Raw genomic sequence first — 20003 nt, forward strand, 5'->3', positions numbered from 1 at the left:
GTACTTTAAGAGCTCATACTCCTGTTTTAAAAGATAGATAATTCCTTTATTACCCATTCCCTAGTTTTGCATAACCAACACAGTTATATTACTACACTTTTTACCTCTGTGATTATCTTGTATCTAAGCCTATACAGACTGCCCCCTTATTTAAGTTCTTTAGACAGACTTGCATTTTAGCCAATCAGTGCTTACTCATAGGTAACTCCACGTGCGTGAGCACAGTGTTATCTATATAACTCACGTGAACTAACACCCTCTAGTGGTGAAAAACTGTCAAAATGCATTCAGTTTAGAAGTGGCCTTTAAGGTCTATGAATTTAACATATGAACCTCCTAGGTTTGGCTTTCACCTAAGAATACCAAGAGAAAAAAAGCAAAAATTGGTGATAAAAGTAAATTGGAAAGTTGTTTAAAATGACATGCCCTATCTAAATCATACAAGTTTATTTTGGACTTGACTGTCCCTTTAAGGTTTATAACTGAGCCATAAATGTAAATAAACTTTTGAATTATTTAAAGGGACATTAAATGCATTGGTAAAATGTTACATTTTAAAGGGACAGTCAACACCAGCAGTCTGTGTTAAAAATGCAACCCACAAGCTACAAAAAAATAAAAGTAAAAATACAGAAAAAAAAACAAAGCTATCCAAAATAATAAAATTAAACCTAAACTAATACCCCTATAAAAATAAAAAATACACCCAAAATAAAAAATAACCCTAATCTAATGCTAAACTACCAATAGCACTTAAAATGGCTTTTTGTAGGGCATTGCCCTAAAGAAATCAGCTCTTCTACACTAAAAATAAACAAAGATCCCCTAACAGTAAAACCCCCGACCCACCAAAACACCCAAAAAAACAAAAAAAAATAACACTAATAAACCTAAACTACCCATTTCCCCAAAAGGAAATTTGTATGGGCACTGCCCTTAAAAGGGCATTCAGCTATTTTTTAAATTGCCCAATGAACCCCAATCTATAAAAAAAAAAAAAAACCTAACACTAAAGCCCCCAAATAGGTACTCTCAGTTTCAGAAGACCGGCGGAGGTCTTCTTCCAGGCGGGTCCATCACCTTCATCCACAGCGAAGGCGGCACGGAGGTCCAGAGTGGTCTTTCCCAGATGTGGCAATCCTCGGCAGAGGTCATCTGTGGCAGCGGTCCTCAGCGGCATGGAGGCTCCTCTTCATCCGATGTCCGTCGTATACTGAATATTGAATGCAAGGTACCGCAATCAATTTGGGGTACCTTACATTCCTATTGGCTGAATTTTTCAAAACAGCCAATAGGATTAGAGCTACTGAAATCCTATTGGCTGTTCAAATCAGCCAATACGATTTCAGTAGCTCTAATGAATTTGAAAATTTCAGCCAATAGGAATGCAAGGTACCACAATAAATATAGGGTACCTTGAATTCAATCTTCAGTGTGCGGCGGATGATCACATGAAGAGGAACCTCCATGCCTGCGCTGAGGGCCGCCGCAGAGGATCGCCACATCTGGGAAGACCACTCCGGACCTCCTTCGCTGAGGATGATGGACCCCGGCTGGAAGAAGACCTTCTCCGCCAGACTTCTGAAACTGTGAGTACCTATTTGGGGCTATAGTGTTTGGGTTTTTTTTTTGGGGGGGGGGGGGCTTTGTTTTTTTAGATTAGGGTTTATTGGGCAATTTGCAGAAGAGCTGAATGCCATTTTAAGGGCAATGCCCATACAAATGCCCCTTTAGGGGCAATGGGTAGTTTAGGTTTATTAGTGTTATTTTTTATTTTCGGGGGTGTTTTACTGTTAGGGGGGGGAGGATTTGGCTTATTTTTTATGTAAAAGAGCTGGTTTCTTTAGTGCAATGCCCTACAAAAAGCAATTTTAAGGGCTATTGGTAGTTTATTCTTAGATTAGGGGGTGTTTTTATTTGGGGGGGTTATTTTCATAGGGATGAGGTTTAATTTTTTTATTTTGTATAGTGTTTATTATTTTCTGTAATTTTAGATTAATGTAATGTAATTTTTTGTATTTTTATTTTAATTGTAATTTTTTAATGCAATTAAGGGGTTAATTTAGGGGGTGTTGGGTTAGGGGGTTAGTCATTAAATTAGTTTTCTGCATTGTGGGGGTTGGCAGTTTAGGAGATAATAGGTAAATTAGGTTTAATGTATTGTGGGGGGTTGGCGGATTAGGGGTTAATAGATGTATTAGGTAGTTTGCGATGTTGTGGTTGGCGGATTTAGGGGTTAATAATTTTATTGGCTATTTTTACATTTATTTTTTTCTTAATACTTCGTGTGGGCGTTTTTTTTTTTTAATACTCTGTTTCCCTTCTCTGCACCCCGATGGATTCCAAAAATGGTAGAGGGGGAACCCCTTTTTTTGGCTACGCACGCAACTGCCGACGGTGACAGACGCGTTACAAACACAATTATAGTATAGAATCCCCAGTACATGTTTTACCTCTGTAATTACCTTGTATCTAAGCTTCTGCTGACTGCCCCCCCCCCCCCATTTCAGCTCATTTGACAGACTTGCATTTTAGCCAATCAGTGCTCACTCCTCGGTAGATTCACGTGCGTGAGCTCAATGTTATCTATGTGAAACACATGAACTAACTCCCTCTAGTGGTGAAAATTTTCAAAATGCTTTCAATTTAGAGGCGGCCTTCAAGGTCTAAGAAATTAGCATATGAACCTCCTAGGTTTAGCTTTCAACTAAAAATACCAAGAGAAAAAATTAAAATTGCTGATAAAAAAGTAAATTAGAAAGTTGTTTCAAATCACATGCCCTATTTGAATCATGAAAGTTTTTTTTGGACTTGACTGTCACTTTAAAAGCATTGGAAACAGTTTGCAAGGCTTCATTATGATCTCTGTCTGGTGTTTGTTTACTTTTCTGGCCCATAACCCCCGATTTAAGGTTCAGCAAAACTAAACAGAGATAGACGTAGTGTCTGCTAAAAGGTTACTTCAGGCCTATTGGTCTTATTGTGTACTTATTCTCCAGGCTCCTTTAAAAACATGTGGTTGTCTATTTTCCTATTTAGTTAAATGTTAAGCTATATAGGGAATCTGTCAAGTTCTTGGCCTAAAAGTAATCTTAAATGAAGCAGCACAACATCAGCTAGGAAAACTAGAAGAAAAATGTGACAAACACAAAAGGTCAAATTCATTATTAAAACACACACAAAAACAAAAAAAAACACATACCTGCAATGCACCAACGGGATTAACTTGGTTCTGATTTGATAGCTGCCTGGGGTTGCCAGCAGTTTCAGTCACAGGCGAGCTGATATGCACAAATAGAAGCAAAAAGCAAATTATACGGACAGCACAGTATTTTTAATTGAGAGTCTGCAGTGATTTTTCTTATGCTAATTCCATTAGAACAACAAACCAAAATGTCAAACTAAAGAGATGTTATCAGCTTTGAATAGCTATTGCAAGAGGTGTCACTCACCAGACATTTGTGTTTCCTTTTAATAATTTCAGGGCTGCTTCTGCTGCTTTATGTTTTGCCATTTTCTTGCTAGGACCTTCTCCTAAAGAAAGAAGAATTTTTTTTTTTAAAAAAAATCATATTTTTCTTAGTGGGTGCACCACCCGGCTGATTTTACTGACCACCCAGCTACAATTTTAAACTAAAATGAGCTAATATTAAAGTTGTTCAGTGCTTATTGCAATAAATGTGTGCCATGGATAGCAGAAAAGGCTACATTTTATACATACTCTCCATTTCCTGCCATGACCAATCTGTCACTACAACTCCACTCTTACATCAGTCATTCATAATGTGGCCCCTACTACTAAAGCTTGTAAATAATGCGCTAATCCTCAGACCTAGCATACTGCTCTGACATGCTACCTCCACAGATCAAAAGAAACAATCAGTAACACTAAGGGTCCTGGTTGGGTGTGTCAGGTGTTAATGAAATGGGATTGGTCATATGTTTTTATTTAAGCCAGTACTCTCATTGTATCAATAGAAGCCTGATGAAACAGACAGCAGTCTGAGAAACGCGTTGCTTGTTCTTTTAATATCTAGTGTCATGAGACACTGAGATTTTTATTTTATTAATAAAATTTGGTTTTATTTAAACCTCTTTGTGAGAGTCTGAGCTCTGTCAGTCCGCCAAGACGTTGGAGAAAACAGTTTCCTTGCAGTGTCAGTGAGCTGGGACACTGTGAGATCCCAGTCTGTTTGATTTAGCACAATTGGGTGCTGCTCCACTTGTGAGTACCTTTTTGATAACCTAACAAATCTCTTTCACCAAATGTATTACACCAGGAGGCGCCTTTGTCTTTTTGTGATTTTTTTCACAGAGAAAAGTTACCTCCACAGATGTTCACACACTGCTGAGAAACATTGGGGTAAGTCTCAGACTTTAGCTTTCTTCACTACAAGTTCATCTTGAAATCCTGTTATTCTGCCATCAACCTCTCTAAGCAAGATCACTTCTCTTATTTCTTTCCTCAAACCCAAAATGTCTGTTCTCCACTTTCAATACTCTTCTCTACCCACCCCCAACTCCTATTACCACATCTCTCTCAGCTGAAGATTTTGACAGCCACTACAACAAAACCGATTCCATGAGAAACAAAATCTTAACACACTTACAGTCTCCAACCCCCACAGCCGTTTGCAAACATCCAAAACCCCACAAAGCCACAATTTTAGCACTTTCTGTTGATGAGGAAGTTTCTACCCTTACATCTTCTCACCTCACTACCTGTCCCTTCGATCCCATCCCCTCACAACTATTGCTCTCCTCCTCTGCTTCTCTTACCCCAATCCTCACAAATATTTTCAATATCTCCCTCAGTACTGGTAAATTTCCCTCACCCCTTAAACATGCCCTAGTCACATCTTTCCTCCAAAAAAACTAGGATTTATGCTTACCTGATAAATCCATTTCTTTCCTGGCAGGGGGAGTGCACAAATTCATTACTGTACGGGAACACCTGGCCACCAGGAGGAGGCAAAGACACCCCAGCCAAAGCATTAAGTATCACTCCCACTATCCCTACTCCCCCAGTAATTTAGCCAAGGAAACAGAAAAAGTAAGGGAAACACTAGGGGTATAGAGGGGCCTGAAGATAAGGAAAAACATTCCGCAAAAAAAAGGGCAGGTTTGTGGACTTTCCCTGCCAGGAAAGAAAATAATTTATTAAGTAAGAATAAAATTTTGTTTTCTTTCCAATGGCAGGGAGAGTCCATAAATTCATTAATGTTGGGAATCCAATACCCAAGCTAGGACACCAAATGAATGAGGGAAAAGGAAGACAGGTTGACATAGACTGAATGCACCACCACTTGAAGCATCTTTCTCCCAAAATAAGCCTCTGCTCAGGGAAAAACATCAAAATTTATAAAACTGAAAATGTATGTAAAGAGGACCAAGTACCCGCCTTACAAATCAGCTCCATAGAAATCTCGTTCTTAAAATCCCAAGAAGACACTGCTCGGGTAGAATGAGCCGTAATCCTCCCAGGAGGCTATAGTCCTGCCTCCACATGCGTCATGAATGACATTTCTCAGCTAAAAAGACAGGGTAGTCAAAGTTGCTTTTTGACCCCTGCGTTTACCAGTATATAAAACTAACAAGGAAGAGGATTACCGAAATTCCTTGGTAGCATGCAGATAGAATTTTAACACTCTCACAACTTCCAGATTGTGCAAACAAATGTTCCTTGTGGGAAGAAGGATTAGGACAAAAAGAAGGAACCACAATCTCCTGATTGATACTGCGGTAACAACTTTAGGCAAGAAGCCCAACTTAGTACGTAAAACGGCCTTATCTGCATGGAAAACTAGATAAGGGGAATCACACTGTAAGGCGGATAATTCAGAAACTCTGCGAACAGAAAAAATGGCCAACAAAAACAAAACCTTCCAAGACAAAAGTTTAATGTCAACAGAATGCATAGGTTCAAACGGAGCCTGCTGAACACAAAGAACAAGAATAAGGCTCCAAGGTTGAGCAACAGGCTTAAAGACAGGACAAATCCTAACAAGGAACTAAAACAAATGATCAAGAAGGTTAGCCAACCTCTTATGAAGCAATACAGAAAGAGCAGAAATCTGCTCCTTGAGAGAACTAGATGACAAACCTTTCTCCAAACCTTCTTGGAGCAACTAAAGAATGTGAGGAACCCTCACCTTGTGCCTCACACCAAGAAAGATAAGTACACCACACCTTATGATAAATCAGATGAGTAACCGGCTTACGAGCCTGGATCAAAGTATCAATGACAATGTCCGTAAAACCTCTTCGGGATAGAACTAGGTGCTCAATCTCCATGCAGTCAGCCTCAGAGAATGAAGAATTTGGTGGAGAAACTGACATTGCTGAAGAAGTTCCACCCTCTGAGGCAACTTCCATGGAGAAGAGGATGACATACTCACAAGGTCTGCCCTGCAAGGCCACGCTGTAGCAATTAGGATCACTGAGGCCCGCTCCTGCTTGATGCGGGCGTCCACCTGAGGAAGAAGAGCAAATTGAGGAAACAGATAAATAAGCTTGAACCTCCACGAAACCGCTAACATTTCCATCAACACTGCTTGGTGTCTCTCGATCTTGACCCACATCTGGGCAGCTTGGCATTGAGATCCATCTCCGGAACTCTGCATCTCCAAGTTAATTCGGAGAATACTTCCTGATTCAGTGACTACTCCCATGGATGGAAAGCGTCTGCTTAGGAAGTCCGCTTCCCAATTGTCCACCCCAGGATATGAATAACCAAAACCTGCCAATTGTAAGTCCATGCAGAGGATGCAATACACTTTCACCACCAGGGAACTCCTTGTACACCCCTGATGATTGATGTAGGCTACAGAGGTTATGTTGTCCGAATGAAATCTGATAAAACGGACCGAAGGAAATTGAGGCCATGCCATCAGATCATTGCCCTCATTTCTAGAATGTTGATGGGCAGGGAGACATCTTCCTCTGAACAAAGTCCTTGCACCTTCAAAGGACGAGAGAGCGAGAGTGCGCGCAAGAGATTGCCGTTTCACTGTCTGAGCATACATAGCTGAAGAGGTCAAAGATGGAAATGAGCAAAAAGGAATATCCATGGCCACTACCATGAGACCTATCACCTCCATGCATTGAGCCACCGAGGGTCGGGCAGAAGACTAAGGAGAGGCATGCTGATAGAAGTTTGACTCGACACTGAACTGTTAGGAAAATCTGCATGGAGACAAACTATGATTGTCCCCAGGAAACACACCCTGGTGTTGGGAACAAGAGAGCTCTTGCCCAGGTTTATCTTTTAACCATGAGATCGAAGGAGAGAGAAGAGACTCTGTGTGAGATCTTGATTAAAGAAAAGATAGAGTCTGAACCAAGATATCGTCCAGGTAAGGGGCCACAGCAATACCTGCTGCTCTGGCCACCACAAGAAGAGCTTGTAACACCTTTGTAAAGATCCTTGGAGCAGTAGCTAAGCCAAAGGCGAGAGTTATGAACTGGAAGTGATTGTCCAGAACAGCAAAATCAAAGAAACTAAAAATGATCCTTGTGGCTTGGGACATGTAGATATGCATCGTTCAGGTCTATAGTGATCATGATCTACCCTCCTGAACTAAAAAAGGTAGAATGGACCTGATAGTCTCCATCTATAAGGACGGAACCTTCAGAAACTTGTTGAGGCACTTTAAATCCAGAATGGGGCGGAAAGTTTCCTATTTTTTGGGGACCACAAAGAGGTTTGAATAAAACCCCTGACCTCTTTCTAAGGGAGGTACAGGGACGATTACTCCCATGGAAGCCAGTTCTTTCACTCAATTCAAGATAGGAGGAATCTACCCCTAGGGGAATGAATTCTGAAGACTATCCTGTATCCCTGGGAGACTACAGCCAAGACACAGGGGGTCTGAACATCCCAAACTCAAGCTTCTTGGAGGAAAAAAAAAAAAAAAAAAAAAAAAAAGTCTGCCACCGACAGGATCCGATCCAGGATCAGGGGCCATCCCTTCATACCAACTTGTTGTCAGAGGAGGGTTTCTTGGACTGCTTGTTCTTGTTCCAAGATTGGCTAGGTTTCCAGTTACTCTTGGGTTGTTCAGACTTGGAAGAGGTCGGAGAGCTCTGTCCCCTGTTTACTTGAAAGGGACGAAAATTACCAGATTGGCGACTCTTCCCTCCAGTCACCATGGAAATAATAAAGTTGAGTCCTTGACCAAATAAAGTCTTTCCCTTAAATACTAAGGAAAGTAGCCTGGATTTGGATACCATATCAGTCGACCAGGACTTCAACCAAAGAGCTGTTCGAGAAAGAACAGCAAAACCAGAACTTAGCATTAAGACGGATGATCTGCATGATAGCATTGCAAATTAAGTAATCGGCTGTATAGAGAGAGACTTATTTCGATCCCGAGTCTCTACTAGAACCATCTCAGATAAGGAGTCGCACCAGAAGGCAGCAGCTCCCGCAACCGCCGCTATTCCTGCAGCAGGTTGAAAGAGAAGGCCCATCTTTCTGTCCATGGGGTCCCTGGAAGAAGTACTATTCTCAAGAGGAAAAGTAGTACACTTAGCCAGGGTGGCCATAGCCCCGTCCACCTTGGGCAAGGTGCTACACAATTCCAGGTGAGCATTTGGTACTGGGAACAATCTCTTAAAATTAGGTGACTGAGAAAAAGGAATCCCCGGTTTCTCACATTCCTTGGAAATTATATCCGCCATGCGAGCCAGAACCGGAAAGACGCAAGAGGTTTTCGGTCTAGTTTGGTAGACCATATCCCGCTTTGGAATCTTAGGTTTCTCAGATGCTTTAGGCTCAGGTACCTCCAGGATCGACAAGACCACCCCGAGTAGGAAACTGAGATGCTCCAGCTTAAATCTGAAGTATATCTCCTCAGGCTCTGCAGGTTAGCTACGGAGGTATGTTCATCTTTGGAATGTTGAGATAAGCTGACCAATGCCCTCTCTGAAAGAATCGATTCACCTTGTCAGGGGAAACAGGTTTTATCTTTCTCTTTTTCTTGCCCAAAATAGAAAGAGCATTCAATGCAGATGAAACAGCCAATTGTAGCTGTGCAGCAAAGTCTACTGGTAGGGAAAAAAAACTCAGACGATTACGGAGCAGGGCCACAAGGGACTGCATATGCAACATTAGGGGACGGGCACTGAGGAAAAAGTTGTGGCATGCCCTGGACAATAGTCCTGAGATGTGGAGGGCTCTGAGGGGTTAATATTTTGATAGGGTACCAAGTTGTAGGATCCCTTAAAGGGACAGTCAAGTCCAAAAAAAAAAAAACTTTCATGATTTAAATAGGGAATGTAATTTTAAACAACTTTCCAATTTACTTTTATCACCAATTTTGTTTTGTTCTCTTGGTATTCTTATAGGACAAAAGAAAGAACAAAAAAGAGCACCCAGATTCAAGCGGATTTATTGGAACAAGTAGCCAGACGAAACACATATAGTAAGTAGCAAACTCACCAGATGCAAAGCATCACTGTACACATAGAACTATAGATGTATAGACGATCAAGCAGGGGTAGCGGTAAACAGCGGTATTAGAATCCACTTCTCACCCACAGGTATGATCACTAATATTCAAGCTTAAAATGTGTATGCTTTATACACAGAACACCTCAACGCGTTTCCCCCGTCTGAGCGGACGGGCTTTTTCAAGAGTATATAAAATAGTGAATGACTTGCAACAACAGGGAGGCCCCTATATACCTACAAAAAATCTATGCAGGTATAGGATACACCTGTGTTGGTGATTATAGCCACACCTTCAGGGGCAAGACACTCATTATTTAAAAACAACACTTAAATATCCAATGTAAAATAGACATTTCTAACATTAAATGTTATATTCAATAAAACAGTTATATACAATATTGCACACAAAAATATGTTATAATGCACTATGCATAGCTTGACATTAAAAACATCAGGTTTAAAATCATGAGTCTATCTAGAACATTTCCTTCTTATACAAGTAAAAAGCTTAAAACATTTTTCTATAATGACTAAAATACTGATATCCAAAAAACAGAAAATAATAATCATCTTACATAGCCTGAAAAAAGCAACAATAGAAGCCATAGAGGAAAACAGTCAACAGAAATGGCTACATATGCGCTGCCACATCAATCTCTATATTTAACCCCAGAGGTGCCAAAGAGTTAATTTTGTAGATCCAGAGGGTCTCCAATTTACGTAGTTTTAAAAGCCTATCATGTTCACTAGGGGGGACCCAGTCTATTACTTGTATCTTTAGATTACCAGGATCACTATTATGACATTCCATAAAATGTCTTGGAACACTGTGTTTATTAATTTTCTCTTTTATGTTATAAATGTGTTCATAAAGTCTTCTTTTGATTTTTCTTTTGGTGCGGCCTACATAAAATAGGCCACACCCACATTCTAACAAATATACAACAAAAGTGGAGTTGCAATTACTTCTGACCCTGATGTCAAACTCTTTTGATCTCTCAGAGTTATAGAATTTGCTAGCTTTATTTATGTGTTTACACATTTGACAGTTCAGTTTCCCACATTTGTTGGTGCTTTTAGTACCTGTTAACCAATTACTAGAAGATGCTGTTTTCTCTTCTTTTTTATTTTTGAGTTTACTAGGTGCCAAAAAGTTCTTAAGGTTTCTCCCTTTCTTAAAAGTGCATGTTGGTTGCTCTCCTAGATGGGTGCCTAAAACAGGGTCTGCTTTAAGAACAGGCCAATGTTTTTTTAAAATGTTCTTAATTTTATTTGAACCCTCATTATATGATGAAATAAATCTAATTGTAGTTTAATCCACTGGTTTTTGTTCTTGAATTCTAGGTTGGTTCTTTTTGAGTAAATCTTCCCTATTTCTTGCAAGAGCCCTGTTTTTTGATTCATTTATTAAGCTGGGACTGTAACCTTTATTTAAAAATTTATTTTCCAGACATTTAGCTTCCTTATTAAAATTATCCAAGTGGGTACAATTTCTCCTCATCCTGACGAACTGACTATATGGTATATTGTGGATCCAGCTCTTCTTATGGGCACTTTTAAAATCTATAAAACTGTTTTTCTCAGTAGGTTTTTTAAAATTAGTGACAGCAATCTTTTTATTGATATCGGTGTAAAAAATTAAATCTAAAAATTCAATTGAAATTTTTGAATGGTTGCCTGTAAATTTTAGATTTAGGTTGTTCTGATTCAAAAAACCATAAAATTCTCCTGTTCCTCCCACTTTTGTTGTATATTTGTTAGAATGTGGGTGTGGCCTATTTTATGTAGGCCGCACCAAAAGAAAAATCAAAAGAAGACTTTATGAACACATTTATAACATAAAAGAGAAAATTAATAAACACAGTGTTCCAAGACATTTTATGGAATGTCATAATAGTGATCCTGGTAATCTAAAGATACAAGTAATAGACTGGGTCCCCCCTAGTGAACATGATAGGCTTTTAAAACTACGTAAATTGGAGACCCTCTGGATCTACAAAATTAACTCTTTGGCACCTCTGGGGTTAAATATAGAGATTGATGTGGCAGCGCATATGTAGCCATTTCTGTTGACTGTTTTCCTCTATGGCTTCTATTGTTGCTTTTTTCAGGCTATGTAAGATGATTATTATTTTCTGTTTTTTGGATATCAGTATTTTAGTCATTATAGAAAAATGTTTTAAGCTTTTTACTTGTATAAGAAGGAAATGTTCTAGATAGACTCATGATTTTAAACCTGATGTTTTTAATGTCAAGCTATGCATAGTGCATTATAACATATTTTTGTGTGCAATATTGTATATAACTGTTTTATTGAATATAACATTTAATGTTAGAAATGTCTATTTTACATTGGATATTTAAGTGTTGTTTTTAAATAATGAGTGTCTTGCCCCTGAAGGTGTGGCTATAATCACCAACACAGGTGTATCCTATACCTGCATAGATTTTTTGTAGGTATATAGGGGCCTCCCTGTTGTTGCAAGTCATTCACTATTTTACTCTTGAAAAAGCCCGTCCGCTCAGACGGGGGAAACGCGTTGAGGTGTTCCGTGTATAAAGCATACACATTTTAAGCTTGAATATTAGTGATCATACCTGTGGGTGAGAAGTGGATTCTAATACCGCTGTTTACCGCTACCCCTGCTTGATCGTCTATACATCTATAGTTCTATGTGTACAGTGATGCTTTGCATCTGGTGAGTTTGCTACTTACTATATGTGTTTTGTCTGGCTACTTGTTCCAATAAATCCGCTTGAATCTGGGTGCGCTTTTTTGTTCTTTCTTTTGTCCTATGTGAGTTTCCGTTGGTTGCTGGGAGAAGAACACAGCCTCAGAACAGCTGCACCCGGACTACCGCAATCCCGTAGTGGCTACGTCATTTCCCGACTTTCAAAGTTGAGCCCAGGAAACGTAAAGTACTGTCTACCTGAATTACCATCAGTACAAGGCTGCTCATAACGGGTAATCTTTTAAACTGTATCAGCAAATTCACGCTCGATTACCTTCACGATAAGGATGTTTGCTTGAGGATTTTGCTTCAGACTATATATGAATATTGCTGCTACTTGGGAAAGAGTTGGTTTATATTATTAGATCCAACTTATCGTTGTGTAATTTTTTAAATATAGGCACTTACTATCATTATACCAGTTATTTAATACTCTGGAAAGGGTTTTAGCGCAGACAGTTTACTTGTGGTGTGTGCTCTTGGTATTCTTAGTTGAAAGCTAATTCTAGGAGGTTCATATGCTAATTTCTTTGAACTTGAAGACTGCCTCTAATCTGAATGCATTTTGACCAATAGAGGGCATTAGTTCATGTGTTTCATATAGATAACATTGAGCTCATGCACGCTAAGTTACCCTGGAGTGAGCACCGATTGGCTAAAATGCAAGTCTGTCAAAAGAACTGAAATAAGGGGGCAGTTTGCAGAGGCTTAGATACAAGGTAATCACAGCAGTAAAATGTGTATTTCTATAACAGTGTTGGTTATGCAAAACTGGGGAATGGGTAAAGGGATTATCTATATTTTTACAGAACAGAACTGTGTAGGGGGGCATACAGTGGCCTCTTCCCAATATAAGCATTTATTTGGTTGCAAAATCGGGGGCATATCAGCATTCCCTGAAATATCAAAAGCGTCCTCTATAGCTTGGCTAGGATAGTTAACAGCCCAGCCAGAAACCCAATATGCAGAAGAAAGTGATAACCTTCTGCTCCAGGAAACTAAAAAATACCGGCACCTCTGACAAACCACTGCTGTGGCTGGGGTACTTACAGCCTCTCGGATCGCTAGGGCAGAATCTGGAGAAGCCGGCTACAAAACCGATCGCAGTCCAAACAGACAAGGAGGAATGCACCTGACCATGTGACGTTGCAAGCGATAATGGCCTGCCCCAGTCTAAAACATGCGAATAGTCGCGGCGATGGAACAGTAAAATAAAAACATCCCCTGATAATTTTAGTCCTCTCACACTCAGTCAGATAATATCTCTATAAGCCCTCCACATGCCACCAACTTCTAACGTTCACACAAACAGGGGATAAGGATACTCAGTGAGGTCGCTATATCTCTTGTCAGAGTGGGCTAATACCTGCGAGGGAGAAAATACTCCAGACAGCTCAAAATATCCTTTAATAAGGATATATCATATCGCCAGACCCGCAAGTAGGGCAAAATAGGTGCCACCCAGTCACCCGAGTAAATGAGTCCTGGCATAGATTCTCAATGGAGAAACAAAGGACTTACCCTCAAGGATCTTGCTGTGGAGCAGGCACAGCACCTCCAGTTCTGACAGCTTCATCCACATCTGACAGGGACCTGAGAAATAAAGGAAAGCAGTGTATGCCTAAACTGGTTGCCAAATGGGTGTTAACAGAATTATACTGGAAGGAGGACAGGGAAGCTTTCCTGCAACATCCAGGAGATAACAGTCACCAATACTCTTGCTAAGAGGATTACATGGCTACAGCATAACCCCAGTCATATCTTGCAGGAAAATTACCCATTAAAGGACTTAAATCCAGTTTTCTTCAGAGCACTTTTTCACCAACTTCCTAGTTGACAAGGCAAAGAATTACTGAGGGAGTAGGGGAAGAGGGAGGGATACTTAATGTGTTGGCTGTTGTGTCTTTGCCTCCTCCTGGTGGCCAGGTGTTGTATTCCCCAATAGTAATGAATTTGTGGACTCTCCTTACCATTGGAAGGAAAGAAAAACTATTTAACCAACCTCCCCATCCAATTTCCCTACTCCCCCCTTACCACTAAACTTCTGGAAAGGCTAGACTATACACTTCCTCACATTAAATTCCCTTCTTGGTCCACTGCAATCTGGATTTTCCCCACAAACGCACCACAAAGACAGCAATTAAGTTTATTATGACCTTATTGCAAAATCAAGAGTACTTCTCTCTGTTAATCCTTCTCAATCTGTCTGCAGCCTTTGATACTGTGGACCGCCCTCCAATCCTTTGGCATTTGCGACACAGCCCTCCTGTGGGTTTTTGCCTATCTGTTAAACTATACCTTAAGTGTAGCCTTCTATGGGGCATCCTCTGCCTCTACCATTTTCTTTTGGGGTACCACAAGGCTCTAACCTTGGTCCCCTTCTCTTTTCAATCTATACATCTTCCTTAGGTTTCTTAATAAAAGTCCCACAGGTTTCAATATAATTTGTATGCTAATGACACCCAAATCTACCTCTTACCAGATGGATCCCCTTCCATGCTAGCCCGTGTCATTGTCTTTCTAATATTTCAACCTGGATGTCCAGCTGCAGTGTGTCATTACTCAAAAACTAAGCTGATCTGCCCCCCCCCACCCCATTTTCCCAAAATCTCTACACCCCCCCCCCATCTTTCTATAACCTGATAACAATTACCCAGTCACTACATGCACAATGTCTTGGGGTTACACTTTCTTTCACTCATCACATCCAGTATGAGTTCTTGACATTTTCACATTAAAAGCATTCAGTGTGGGGGGGTCATGTCCAGGCTGCATCCATATTGGATGCAAAATTGGGAGCTTCTAAAAACAAAACAAAAAAAAACACACAACTAAATAATCTGGTGATTATTTAAGAATAAGAGTGGCATCGCCAGAAACTAATCCTAGAATTGGATTTAGGAGAAGCAACTATAGACACCACTATTTAACTGATAATCTCATCTGGAGACCAAATCTGGGCAGTTAAAAACTGGCTGCGGCCTGCAAAGTCTTCTAATACCCCCTCCTGGCTATCCGGGTAAAGCAGTTAGTATTAAGACTGCTAATTTGATGGCATCAACGTCCTTATTAGGGGAACCAGATGTTGCGAATACCAGTGAGGAGACTATTACTAGTAGATGGTCAAGGCAGTTTTCGCTGATAGATCTTCCAGAACCATTATCTTCCCTGTCCCATCCAGTGAGCACTCCACATCTGTCGTGCACACTAAAGGAGTTATTGTCAGCTTATCGCAGAGTGTGAGAGAGGTTCATCAGGAGATCACTTTGAGCCAAGTAGTGTGCCCTGTCAAATGTCCAGTGGGAATATCCTCCTGTCTGGAATGATCTAATTGAAGCAACATCCCCTACAGAACACTGTCTACTCTACTAGTATAGCTCCTTCACTGCAACTCAAATAGGCAGAGGAGGGTGTAATGGAGACTTGAAGATACAGTGTGTCATTACTGGTTTGAGTTATCTTTTCCTTTATTTGACTTGTTTTAGGTTGTCCTACCATACGTTTTCTCTAATCTTTTTTGCCTAATGTTAATATTCAAACAAGTACGGTTTGTACACAATGGAGTATTAATAGCTAAGTACTGATGTAAAAAAAATGTATATTAATGTATTTTCATTGACTTGTTATACCAGCTGCAGAGTAGAAAATGTATGAGAAATTGCATTTTCAGGTTTATTTGTGTATATGAAGTAGCTGGTTTTGTGCTTTTAAACCACTGCCTATTACAATGGGTTGAGCTTCAGGTAATATATCTCATTATGTTATCACTTTATGTACACACACATTTTTCCTTACTTTATATTTGTCTGGAAAACCAAAGCTCAATACTTAGAGAGCAATGGAAAATTATGGTATTACTAAACTATCCTGCACCCCACTGTGTCATTTCTTTTGATGGCTGTGTTTACTTAGGCTATTTAATAGCCGAGACTCCAGTAAAAAAACTTTTATTATAGGTTGGGATACCACAAGCTAAATTAGCTATTTCAAAGGCCAAAATAGGGGTAAAGGAGCTACTTGTAAACAATTGAATTCACTCCAGCAGGTAAAATGAATCTTTAGGAACAATTTAAATGGGAGAACATTTTTGGTTGAACTGTCCCCCTTTAACTATTCACTTAGTGTTAATAGGATAAGACTTATATCATTACTATAAATGAACAGAATTGCAATTGTTCGGCTTTTTTAGGAATGCAATATGAGCTAAAAATAAAATCTTGTTTTGTGAATTATTTCCTCTTACTTGTCCTCCTACTCACCGACTATTTTTAATTTCACACTATAGTTCTACTATAATACAGAACTAGTAGATGATTTAGCATCCACTCTGGTTCTTTATATTTCCCTGAAAATCACATTTGCAAGGTACTTCACATGGGAATTATACTAGATTAAAGAAACCTGTTCCTTGATGACAATTGTTTTATAATCCTCCCATATTCATGCAACTCCCTATTCTATTTCCTTTATATATAAGATCTGTATTTGCTTTCTACAATTGACTTTTCAGCAGCCCATTTTACAGCTGATTTATGTTGTTGGGTTTTTCTTTGTGTACGCAGACATTCTTCATGACTGAAAGTACTGTTTCTTTGTTGCACTGGTAAAGCCTAGCGTTTCAAAAAATGCTAGGATTTACTATCACTTAAAAGTAAATTTTGTAGCAGAATTATAACTGTCTTTTCCCATACCTGAACAGGATATGTCACCTATAACAACACGAAACGTGAAATATGGCTCATGTGCTTGTCCCTCTGCCTTCTCCATTGTATACAATGGGGGATTTCCATTCTTTGTCCCAAATTCATGAAGCATCTGGATAGGAGTTTTGCATGGATTAACAGAAATTGTTTCGTCATTGCTGTTAGGAGTTACAAGAGAGAAAATCAGTGAATATTTAAAAAACAAACACACACCATAGTGGTAGAGAAACATAACTTAAAAAAAATAAAATAATAAAACTTAGAAAAAGCTGCTCTCAAAAAAAAATCAGAAGGGTAATCAGATTTACACTTAAATGGACAGTAAATTCAAAACTTTCATGATTTAGATAGAAAATATCTAATTACATTAGAGACATCCGATAATGGTTCATTTATATCAAATTAAGGTTGTGGCAAATGATAGCAAATGTTATTTTTGAAGTAGTAGGCAACAAGACTGTTTATAAGAATTTAGAGTTTGTCATAGGTTTCTTGTTATGGATAACTCTTTAAATGTAGATTGTTTATTCTAAAAAAAAGGTTTCAAATTAAAGGGCCACTCAAGTCAAAATAAACTTTTACGATTCAGAAAGAGTATGCAGTTTTAAGACACTTTCCAATTTACTTCCATTATCAAGTTTTGCAAAGTCTTTTTATATTCACACTTTTTTTTTTGGGGGGGGGGGGGGGGACAAGATCCTACCGAGCATGACCACGAGCTCATAGGGTATACGTATACTACTCTGTGATTGGCTGATGTCTGCCACATGATACAAGGGGCCAGATATTGGGAGAAAAAAAATAGTCAGAAAAAAAATATATCTACTGCTCATTTGAAATTCAGAGTAGGTGTTAAATCATTGTATTTTTATTATGCACCTGTCAATTATGCAATTCTACTGCATTGAGTGGTAGTCCTTTAAATCGTTGAGGCTATTCTGGGGGGAAAAAAAAAAAAAAACACCACACACCAATAAGCAATGAATGTCAAATTTTAAGAATTGCTCATTTGTGTTGATTTGGAGAGTCATGCCATCTGCTGGTGTTGGTCCACTGTGCTTCATTAAGTCCAGGGTCAACGCAGCTGTCTACCAGGAGATTTTGGAGCACTTCATGCTTCCTTCCACAGAAGAGCTCTATGGGGATGCTGACTTCATTTTCCAGCAGGACTTGGCACCTGTCCACACTGCCAAAAGCACCAAAACCTGGTTCAATGACCGTGGGATTACTGTGCTTGATTGGCCAAGAGGCATTGCCAAGAGAAAGATGAGACATGAGACCGAACAATGTAGAAGAGCTGAAGGCCGCTATTGAAGCATCCTGGTCTTCCATAACACCTCAGCAGTGCTTCCAGGATTTGATCGTGGTCTGGAGGGCGTTCCTAGGGTTGTAGGGACGCCCCCCAGACGCAATCCAATAATTGAAATCTTGCGATCGTGTGCACGAGTGCGTGGTTTCAATTTGTCTACACTTTAACCCAGTCACGAAAGGTTTAATCATATGAGGACACATTATTACATAAAAAGGCGTCAGAAAACATGCAATGAATGTATATATTATTAATAGAATAAGTCCAATATATATGCAAAAAAGTAAAATAACATTTTGGTATGAAAACGATTTCCCATGGTAACTCACTATTCAGCACACTAGATTCAGGAACTGTCAAAACTGTCTCACGGTACAGGTTTTTGGGGGCTCTAATTGATCATGCAAATGTATCACTTTCCCACACTCTATGGCCATGATAAAGGTTTAAAGGTACAGTTAGGCCCACTTACAAAATATATGTCTGGGTACAGCCTTGTTTGAGCAAGTTCCTGCATCGCTATTAAACCATTGACCTCTGTATACAAAAAGCGAGTAGGAAAACAGCATATCTCATTCATCTGCATAACAACAAGCACTTATGGCATATTGCTACAATATTTTTTTTATCCCAAACTAATTTTGACCACTGGTCTTCTAAGCGCTACAACACATTTGGTAGCAAGTATTGAATGTGTTCTTACGAAAACTGCACACATAAAGACTGTTTTAGTTAGAACTGCATTCCACCTCGGCAAAGTCCCACACACAGATATCTCCTGTCAAGTGGAAGGAACAGTGCGCTGGCCCTAGTGATACCCACATACAGAGCCCCCAAAGTACCATCATGACTTTCTCTATAAAGTGGTAAACTTAAGTCCCCCGCACCTGACGTCGTTTTCAGAACTCTTTTTGGGCGCAACTGGACTCTTCTCCTGGGACATGGTGAAGGGAGAGAAGGAGACTTATTCTCCTGATACAGCCGCGCATAAAAAAAAACCTTTCCTAGTAAATCAACGCAGCCTGTTCGGATCACCGGCCGGCTCTTTACCAATGACTGCAGTGGGGCGGGAACATGTACCATGTGATCTACGGACTTTCCTGTGAGAGAAGCCATGATGGCGGAAGGGCGGGTATGGAACGTACAGTGTGAGCAACAACGTCAAACTTTGGCGCTATCGAATTGGTAGGCATTTTCGCAGTTTCTACATGGAATAATTTTTGATTGGCTGTGATGCCCGGTTGGAGCGTTGCTTGCTGGTTTGTGTAATAACACACCAAGGAGGAGAAGAGCACGATTTTTCAGCTCTCTGAGGTGGTTAACGTGTTTACCGTGAATATAACGGATTAGAGAAGCCTAACCAGTTCAATGTAGCTAAACTGCTTTATCTCATTATAACGCATTTTCATTTGAAGTGAAGGGTTTTATAGGCGCGGTGACAGCACTTTACTGCTGTGTAATTTGTTATTCATAAGTGCTGCTTACATTTTTATTGACGGTCCAACATGACCCAGTTAGTACTTCAGAGGTGTGAAATTATAGCACTAAACTGTGTACATGACATTGCTTGCTGTAGTGTCATGGGGCTATAATTGCCTTTTGCATCTCACAAGAAAATAAATGTTACCAGTCCAGAGAATATATGTGACATGTTACACACTTGTAGCAGTGAGAGATCGTGGGATTATGTGAATAGGATAAATTTAGTGGTTACAGTGTCAGTCAGAACAGATACATTACTTCCATAATAGGGGGAAAAAAGAGAAGGTGATATAAATAATATGCTGTTAGCTCTAATATGGAAG

General features: G+C 39.7%; 1 protein-coding gene across 1 annotated transcript in view; it reads right to left on the reverse strand.

Moving 5' to 3' along the window:
• LOC128645483 (interferon-inducible double-stranded RNA-dependent protein kinase activator A homolog A-like) overlaps positions 1–19237 on the reverse strand; it is a 55990-nt gene extending 36753 nt beyond the window's left edge. The window contains exons 1-4 of the mRNA XM_053698505.1: positions 19086–19237; positions 16878–17047; positions 3453–3534; positions 3203–3281 (exon numbers count right to left, since the gene is read on the reverse strand). Of these exons, the coding sequence (XP_053554480.1) occupies positions 3203–3281; positions 3453–3534; positions 16878–17047; positions 19086–19141 (387 nt within the window). The 5' untranslated portion in view covers positions 19142–19237. The remainder of the gene's footprint in view (positions 1–3202; positions 3282–3452; positions 3535–16877; positions 17048–19085) is intronic.
• Between the last annotated feature and the right edge of the window lie 766 nt (positions 19238–20003).

This window comes from Bombina bombina, chromosome 1, assembly GCF_027579735.1.
Source record: "Bombina bombina isolate aBomBom1 chromosome 1, aBomBom1.pri, whole genome shotgun sequence".
Lineage (NCBI taxonomy): Eukaryota > Metazoa > Chordata > Amphibia > Anura > Bombinatoridae > Bombina > Bombina bombina.